General features: G+C 47.0%; 1 protein-coding gene across 1 annotated transcript; it reads left to right on the top strand.

Annotated features, from left to right (window-relative positions):
- The first annotated feature begins 457 nt into the window (after nucleotides 1-457).
- Nucleotides 458-8662, top strand: zap70 (zeta chain of T cell receptor associated protein kinase 70). The gene is made up of 13 exons (XM_067230377.1): nucleotides 458-539; nucleotides 3642-4137; nucleotides 4393-4553; nucleotides 4824-4962; nucleotides 5654-5738; nucleotides 5858-5880; nucleotides 5980-6019; nucleotides 6268-6478; nucleotides 6704-6910; nucleotides 7007-7199; nucleotides 7321-7461; nucleotides 7625-7737; nucleotides 8262-8662. The coding sequence occupies exons 2-13, from the start codon at nucleotides 3736-3738 to the stop codon at nucleotides 8380-8382; spliced, it is 1836 nt and encodes a 611-aa protein (XP_067086478.1). The 5' UTR covers nucleotides 458-539; nucleotides 3642-3735; the 3' UTR covers nucleotides 8383-8662.
- The last annotated feature ends 175 nt before the right edge of the window (nucleotides 8663-8837 follow it).

Here is an 8837-nt window from a genome sequence, read left to right as displayed (position 1 = left end):
GCCTAAAAAGCGGGTATGGGGGGGGGGCGGCTGGGGTAAACATCGCCCCCGGGGGGGGTGGGGGGGTTGATATCTTGCACGGGGCGCCAAATGTGCTAGGACCACCACTGCTTCCAAGTGAATATCAACATCGGCGTTTCCGTCATCTGATATTGTCATGTTTTTCTGTCACTGTGTACGACTTTGATCATGAACAAAACTGATCCAAGACTTTAATTGCGTTTAATTACATAGAGATAAACAGGTAATCGGGGTCTGTGATTCTGTCAGGATCCCAGGGCGGTTTCTTAATCAACCTACATCGTTTCCAGCACCCTATCATGCTTTGGTTTCTGTCGCCTCCACAGAGAAACTCTCTCTCTCTCTCTCTCTCTCTCTCTCTCTCTCTCTCTCTCTCTCTCTCTCTCTCTCTCTCTCTCTCTCTCTCTCTCTCTACCCTCTCCCTCTCTCTCTCTATCTTTGAGGATATCAAACAAACACCCACGTCAACATACACATTTCTACCTAATCTTTCATATCCTGTGAAGCAGGGTTGGTGAGTATGGGTATATTTTTTAGATCTTGGATTACCATATATAGCCTAACATAAAAAATGCAAGAGTATATATGTTGTAGAAACTCACCATGTGACACGTACAAGACATATGTCAGCCTTAGACTTCCAATGACTACAGCGTCGTAGCAAAAAATCTGATGTAGTTGTGACTGTTGGGTTCTCTGAGTCCTATAAGGACCAGGTGAGTGAATTGTGTCAATTTGGAAAGAAAGTCCGTGACTTTCACCCCACGAGATCTTCTTTCAAACAACTGGTATCTTAAGGCTTGTTAAAGTGATATTAGGAAACGGTAGCTCAATCAATATGAACTATTTCATAAATACTTGAAGTTCTGTTTGTGAATAATGAACAAATTCATTAATTAACTTTAATTGTAAAAAAGAAAGAAAGGAAAAATGAAAAATGAAATGAAATGTAATACTTCACCTCTGTTTAAACAGTGATCCACAACTATTGTTGTGACGTTGAGTCAACGTTTATGAAGGCATAGAGTTGTGCATAAAGTCCTACATCAAGAATTATTATCATAAAACTAAGAAGTATATCTATTGAACTAAAAAACTGTAGGGCAACCGAACTTGAACTGTGAAATGTAATTTATCTTAACTAAAGATTGTAGTTCAATAGAAGGCATTGGCATTAAAGTCCATGTCAAAAGTATGTAAAATGTTGAACCAAAAGACCACGTGGGTCTCATAAAGCATAATCTGCAAACCTGTCTTGTTCTGATACAAAACCACAATGTTCTCTGCAGTGTGAAGACATTTTAACGCTGGCTTCAGAAGTATGATCAATTATAAATAGTTCCCATTCATTGTATCTGGAAACAGACTTCTAGAAAAGGTAGGATTTGACACACCCTAGTTCTGTATTTGTTTATAACTGGTAACTGTAAATGACAAAATACATTTCAGTGGGAGGGACAGTACAGGGAAATGTTATTCACATACATGTCAAGAATATGAATAGAAATATTATGAGTAATGGATTGGATAGGATTGTAATATTGATTGTATTTTTTCAATATTTTAATGTTGCTACCTGGTCTATTCTATTGTGTGTTACTTCCATTACACACTTGAATGTCCCGATTCCTGATGAAAGAAACCGAATTGAGTTTTAAACTTGGAGCCAGTGTAAAGGGACTCCTTTCAGGGTCATTTGGTTCAGCTGGGGGCCCTCGGACACTGTGTTCCCACCCCCAACACCAGCTGCAGAGACCAGGCTCAGTCAGAGACCGGTACCCTACTGCTGGGGGACCGGGGGGGCACAGCTGTTTCTGATGTGGCGTTAATGTGATGTGCGAAAACTGTCGTTAGACTGGAATGTAGCTAATGTTCGACTATCAACAGCGCGGTTAATGTTTCCGAGCATTTGTAAAAACGCAGATGCAGTTCATATTCCATTGCGCTGCTGCGCAAGGTTGTGTCAAGATCGCTCTGTAACGTCAAGCTGAGAGGAAATGTTGTCTTGGTTGGTCGTTTTATAAGCTTAAAAAGAATATTTATTTGGATAAGTGACGAGATGTAGTGTTGTCAGAAGTCCTTGGGGTCAGCGTTCATATCTTGGCAGAGAGTTCACGCAGTACGGCAGTGCAGGGCCTGAGTGGTCTTTAAGCACAGCGAATATTTATGTTTTGACGATGTGCTTGTGGCGATACATTCATGGTTTTTGTCGATACCTTGTCTCATAAACTAAAAGGAGGAAATATAGGACCTTTCACTGTCAACAACTCTTGACTGCTACTCCATCGACAGATCGGATTATTTGTGTCAAGATCACATCAGTCTCATGGGAACTAGATCTGGGCTCACTTCTCAAGTAGTGAAAGCGTGAAATGTAGTTTATCCATCATTTAAACAAATCGCATCCTCAACACTGGGCCTGACAACTTGACAGCATAGCACACCACTGCATTTCCCTTTGCTGTGGTGAGAGGTGGGTTTGCAGGCCTATGGCTAAGCTGGGATGAGTTTGTGTTGTGGCTAGCTGTGGCTCTGTGTGCAAGTCCTCCCACGCTGAGGTCAGCGTGACACACTAACCCTAACCCTAACCCGGCCAGGAAAGTGTGGTTGAGTCTGGCAACACATCAACCCTTCAAGTAGGTCGTTTTATCTTCAGGACCCTCCGAGAACCAGGATTTGAAACATCTACTGGTTAGGGTTAGAGTTTATGTAGTGGCCTGAGCCAGGCCTGTGCTTGTGAATGTCAAACATCATGCAACAACCACAACAAGCTGGTGGAGAGCTAGTTAAGGTGCTTAGAAAGGGGGGAAATCCTGTTAACTATTAGTCACATACACAGTGGAAAGAATGTGTCTGAAACTTTCCAAATCTCAAACGGGGTTAAAAGATATGAGGGAAAAGTGAAGGCATTACCCACATGATTAATCAGTGGGAGGACAACAACAGCAGTCGCCTCTACATTAAGTTACGTCCCTGGTGAGTTTGGCTCTCATTCTGTGGATAAAATGTGTTCGCTGCTGTCTTGCTGTGTGATGATACTCATCTGTATGTTACCCACAAACAGGCATTTTCCACTTGCTATCTCACATCAACAACGTAAAGTCAGCAGACACAACATTCTTGAAGTCTGTCTTGTACCCTGTAGTCTAGACACAGGTTTTTCTTTCAAGTATTGTGAATCGCGTGGTAAAGGACTCAAGCATTTAATTAGTCTTTCGTAAAGCATGTTTTATTCATATTGAGTCTCTTTGTGGAAATTGCCAACCAGTGCGTTGGAAGGTGTCGGGAACGTTCTAGAACCCAAGGCACCTGTTGAACGGAAGAGTTTCTGGGGGGGGGGGGGGGGGGGGGTTGAAGCTTCCTGTTGTGGCTGTGTTTCAGCGCCTGCCTGGGTCGCTGCAGAAAAGCAAGCACCTCTCTCTTAACAACGCACACACATACACACACACACTAGGCACTCAACAAACGGCCCGAATGGAGTATTAGGAAGCGTCACAATCACAACCGCAGTGCAGAGACGCAGTAATGAAAACTAGTTGACGCCGTGTTTACGTGTCATAAACAGCCTTTCTCTTTCCTCCTCTCGTCCTCTCTCTCCTCTCCTCTCCTCTCCTCGGCAGAGATCTTACCTAAGGCACCTTCAACCCGCACATCCACAGTGCCTCTGCAGTCGTCTCCTCTCCCTCCGCCTGACAGCACGCCGCCGCCGCCGCCATGATTGACCCCGCGGCCGAGCTGCCCTTCTTCTACGGCAGCATCAGCCGCTCGGAGGCCGAGGAGCAGCTGAAGCTGGCGGGCATGGCTGACGGCCTCTTCCTGCTGCGCCAGTGCCTGCGCAGCCTGGGGGGCTACGTGGTGTCGCTGGTCTGGAGCCTGGAGTTCAACCACTACACCGTGGAGAAGCAGATGAACGGGACCTACTGCATCTTGGGGGGGAAGCCTCACTGCGGGCCGGCCGAGCTGTGCGAATACTACAGCAAGGACCCGGACGGGCTGGTGTGCACCCTGAGGAAGCCCTGCCTGCGCTCCCCCGACATGCCCATACGCACTGGCGTCTTCGACAGCCTGAAGGACAACATGCTGAGGGAGTACGTACGCCAGACCTGGAACCTGGAGGTGAGCCTTCGGAGACGAGCGTGGGGGGCCCTGCAGATGGACGTAGCTCCCTCGGAAGCAAGATTTACGAGTGGTTGACTGCGAATAGCTATGGATGTCTTGTTGGTTATGTGTGTTGATGCTGTGTCATTCAGTCTGTTTCGTCTGTTTGTGTGTGTGTGTGTCTGTCTGGCCTGGCTTTCTGTGTTTGTTTGTGTCTTTGTGTGTGTGTGTGTGTGTGTGTGTGTGTGTGTGTGTCGGTCCACCCATCCACAGGGGGAACCCATGGAGCAGGCGATCCTCAACCAGGCCCCCCAACTGGAGAGGCTGATCGCCACCACCGCCCACGAGAAGATGCCCTGGTTCCACGGCAAAATCCCTCGCATCGAGGGCGAGAGGCGACTGTACTCGGGTGCCCAGCCGGACGGCAAGTTCCTGTGAGTGCCACTACCGCCATCGAAGCCCTCCCACCATACAGTCACATTTGCCTACAGTGTTTGGTGTGAATGCCCCCCTGGGGTTAGGCCAATGTTGTTCACGTGAATGCACATCGATTTGTTGTTGTTGTTGTTGTTGTTGTTGTTGTTGTTGTTGTTGTTGTTGTTGTTGTGCCTAGGTTGTATCTGTCTGCGATATTTGCCGTAAATATCTCCCGTAGTTTGTGAGGGAGTTGTGCGGATGTACATTGACGTCGATGTGTTCTCCAGAGTGAGGGAGAGAGAAGACGCCGGAACATTTGCGCTGTCGTTAGTGTACGGGAAAACTGTGTACCACTACCAGATCCTCCACGACAAGTCCGGAAAGTTCTCGATACCAGACGGAACCAAGTTCGACACGGTCTGGCAGGTAGGCCTTCCTCTGCTCCCACGTCAACCTGGTGTAACAAGCCGGGAAGCATTTGTGGCATTTTTGCACTTTTGCACGGTGTGGTATAAATGACTGCTATTGTGGCATGCTCTGACCTGACCTCTCTTTTAATGTCTCACTCTCTTTCTCTTACTATGTCTATCTACATATCTGTCTTTCTCTCTCTGTCTCTCTCACTCACTCACTCTCTCTCTCTCTCTCTCTCTCTCTCTCTCTCTCTCTCTCTCTCTCTCTCTCTCTCTCACTCACTCACTCACTCACTCACTCACTCACTCACTCACTCACTCACTCACTCACTCACTCACTCTCTCTCTCTTTCTCTCTGTCTCTCTCACTCACTCTCTCTCTCTTTCTGTCTCTCTCACTCACTCTCTCACTCACTCTCTATCTCTTTCTCTCACTCTCTCTCACTCACTCTCTCTCTCTTTCTCTCTGTCTCTCTCACTCACTCTCTCTCTCTTTCTCTCTGTCTCTCTCACTCACTCTCTCTCTCTTTCTCTCTCTCACTCACTCTCTCTCTATTTCTCTCTGTCTCTCTCACTCACTCTCTCTCTGTCTCTCTCACTCACTCTCTCACTCACTCTCTATCTCTTTCTCTCACTCTCTCTCTTTCTCTCACTCTCTCTCACTCACTCTCTCTCTCTTTCTCTCTGTCTTTGGTTCTCTGCAGCTGGTTGAGTATCTGAAGATGAAGCCTGATGGCCTTGTGGCAGTATTGAGAGAAGCGTGTCAGAACCGCAACAACACGTCTGAACGTACGATATAAACCTTGATTAGTATTAGTACATTGTGAACTGTGTTTTACATGTTGTTAATATGTTAACTTTGTCCTAAGTAAATCTCGGTTTCTCTTACTTTTGTTGTTGATCTTTAGAGACTCCTGTTGTTCCAGCTGGAGTAAGTATCATATTCATTACTCTTTAGGTTATTCTCTGCTTCTAGCATTATAACACAACAAACATTATAACTAACGTCATACATCCTTTTCCCTTTCAGAGGCGATCTAAGCAAAATGGATACACACCTCCTCCTGGTGGTTAGTCACTGACAGTGCATGTTGCAAACCTGTAAACTTGGAAATGAGCCAAAAACACTTCCACTTAATTTATACATTCATTTGTGATTTATTATCTTGTAATTTATCATCACGTTTGTAACATTTCAAAACAGTTCTATTGGTTATCACAGGACACCCTCAAGGTTATCTGCATAGTAATCATCTCACCCTTTGTCTCAGAGAATTGCCTTGATGTTGATGTTAGACATTATGACCCTTGCTTCTAGTTACTCTGTCTGCAACCACGGAAACCAGATCCACGCTTCTGCAGCGTGAGATGCTGCCCATGGACTGCAACGAGTTTGCCAACCCTTACCACAACCCCAACGACCTCAAGAAGTTCTACATCAACCGGTCTCAGCTGATGATAGATGAGGTGGAGCTGGGCTCAGGCAACTTCGGCTGTGTCAAGAAAGGAGTCCTCATAACGAACGATAAGTAAGGGAGAGCACGGGTTCAAGGCGGGACGCCGTTACTGTTTTAACATAAGTAGGGTTAGTCGTACCCACCGTACGTAGAGGGAATCGGGCTAGTAATCAGAAGGTTGCCGGGAATGTCCCTGTACTGGATAAGAGCGTCTGCTAAATGACTAAATGTAAATGTAGAGCCGCAATACACGCAACCTCCTGTGTGTGTGTGTGTGTGTGTGTGTGTTGGTTGCAGGGCGCAGATCGACGTGGCCATCAAGGTGCTGAAGAGCGAGAACGAGATGCTGGTGAAGGATGAGATGATGCGAGAGGCGGAGATCATGCACCAGCTGAGCAACCCCTACATCGTGCGCATGCTGGGCCTGTGCGAGGCAGAGAGCCTGATGCTCGTCATGGAGATGGCCTCCGCGGGGCCCCTCAACAAGTTCCTCTCCGGCAACAAGTACGGCGGAACGACAAACGGGACTAATTCAGTGGTGTTCGGGGTGATGAACGAGCTACGTGTTGAGTGACTCTGTTTCCTGTTTGTGTCTCACAGGGACACAGTGAAGGTGGAGGACATAGTGACCCTGATGCACCAAGTATCTATGGGAATGAAGTATTTGGAAGAGAAAAACTTTGTGCACAGAGACCTGGCTGCTCGCAACGTCTTATTGGTCAACGGCCAGTTTGCCAAGATTAGTGACTTTGGCCTGTCAAAGGCTTTGGGAGCCGACAACAACTATTACAAGGTAACGATTGGTCTCTTGTGTCGTGTGATGTCATTCTCTGTCATCGACTATCAGCTTCATCACCAGCTCCGACTTGAAACATTTGATGTGTGTATACGTGTGTGTGTGTGTGTGTACATAGGCACGTACAGCGGGAAAATGGCCACTGAAGTGGTACGCTCCAGAATGTATGAACTTCCACAAGTTCTCCAGCAAAAGTGACGTGTGGAGCTTCGGGGTAACCATGTGGGAAGCCTTTTCCTACGGAGGGAAACCGTACAAGGTAGGCTGACAGCCCCCAGCTGTGACCCACATGCTGGTGATGGGCCTGACTTGAATGGGACTCTGAGTGACTAGAACTTTTGACAGTCAGTTAATCCATGTGTGTAGTGTGTATAGTGGAATGGGGGTCAGGGTTTAATCCATGTCTCTGTGTAACCGGGCAGAAAATGAAAGGCCCAGAGGTGATTGCGTACATAGCCAATGGGAAACGTATGGATTGTCCACTTGGCTGCCCGGACAGGATGTACGCTCTGATGATGGACTGCTGGACATACAAGTGAGACCAATGTTTCTCCCCCTGTTCACTATTCTACATATATCACGCATCGCTTACAGATTAATCCATGTTTAAATAAGATCAAAATCACTACCGGGTTCATTATTTGACATTTATCATGCATCATCACAGACTATTCAGTATTCAAGTGAGACCAAAGACTTGTACCTGATGCAATCTCTTGATTGACCTGCAGTCAGTAGCTCACCGAGCAATACCCATCCCATAATACTGACCTTCCTCTCCCATCCCATAATGCTGACCTTCCTCTCCCATCCCATAATACTGACCTTCCTCCCCCATCCCATAATACTGACCTTCCTCCCCCATCCCATAATACTGACCTTCCTCCCCCATCCCATAATACTGACCTTCCTCCCCCATCCCATAATACTGACCTTCCTCTCCCATCCCATAATGCTGACCTTCCTCTCCCATCCCATAATACTGACCTTCCTCTCCCATCCCATAATACTGACCTTCCTCCCCCATCCCATAATACTGACCTGCTGTCGCGTCCCCAGGCACGAGGACAGACCAGGCTTTGTGAAGGTGGAGGAGCAGATGAGGTCTTACCACTACTCCATATCCAGCAAGGCCCTGATGGAGGGTGGAGCGGTGGCTTCTGCCTCCGCTCTCAACTAGACGGGAGGACAACAGACACTCTGTCTCAGCTCAGCACACCACATTCCTTCACAGAGACAAAGCTCAACTTAGACACAGATTCTTGAAATGCACACTGAGAGCTTCCGCTGCGGGGCTCTTATAGCCCCCCCTTCCCCTAGCCCCCCCCCCCCCCCCCCGCCTTATTAATGTTTGTGTTTGGAGTAATGTGCCATAATTATACATGTACAGCTGTTCAGCAAGCATTCCGTGATACTTGTAGAAAAGTTATTCTCAGCAACAAAAATAAAATAAATTGTCAACACACTATTCTGTAATGTATATCTGTAATGTTTAATTAACATAGTGTGTGTGTGTGTGTGTGTGTGTGTGGGGGGGGGGGGGGTTCTGGTAGATGGGTTTATAGCATGCACACCCCCTTGTTCACATGGGTACCGAACGGAACACATTGGAGCGGCTAAGCTTCTCTGAGCTGC

This window comes from Osmerus mordax, chromosome 27 (assembly GCF_038355195.1).
Source record: "Osmerus mordax isolate fOsmMor3 chromosome 27, fOsmMor3.pri, whole genome shotgun sequence".
Classification (NCBI taxonomy): Eukaryota; Metazoa; Chordata; class Actinopteri; order Osmeriformes; family Osmeridae; genus Osmerus; species Osmerus mordax.
Note: the sequence above shows the minus strand (reverse complement) of the source record. Positions and strands in the feature narration are given on the sequence as shown.

Bases quoted from the DNA above. Each gene is read 5' to 3' on its own strand.
- zap70 (XM_067230377.1), top strand. From the start codon at position 3,736: ATGATTGACCCCGCGGCCGAGCTGCCCTTCTTCTACGGCAGCATCAGC. The intron at 6,911-7,006 runs GTACGGCGGAAC...TGTGTCTCACAG, and splicing joins AAGTTCCTCTCCGGCAACAA to GGACACAGTGAAGGTGGAGG. The intron at 7,462-7,624 runs GTAGGCTGACAG...GTAACCGGGCAG, and splicing joins ACGGAGGGAAACCGTACAAG to AAAATGAAAGGCCCAGAGGT.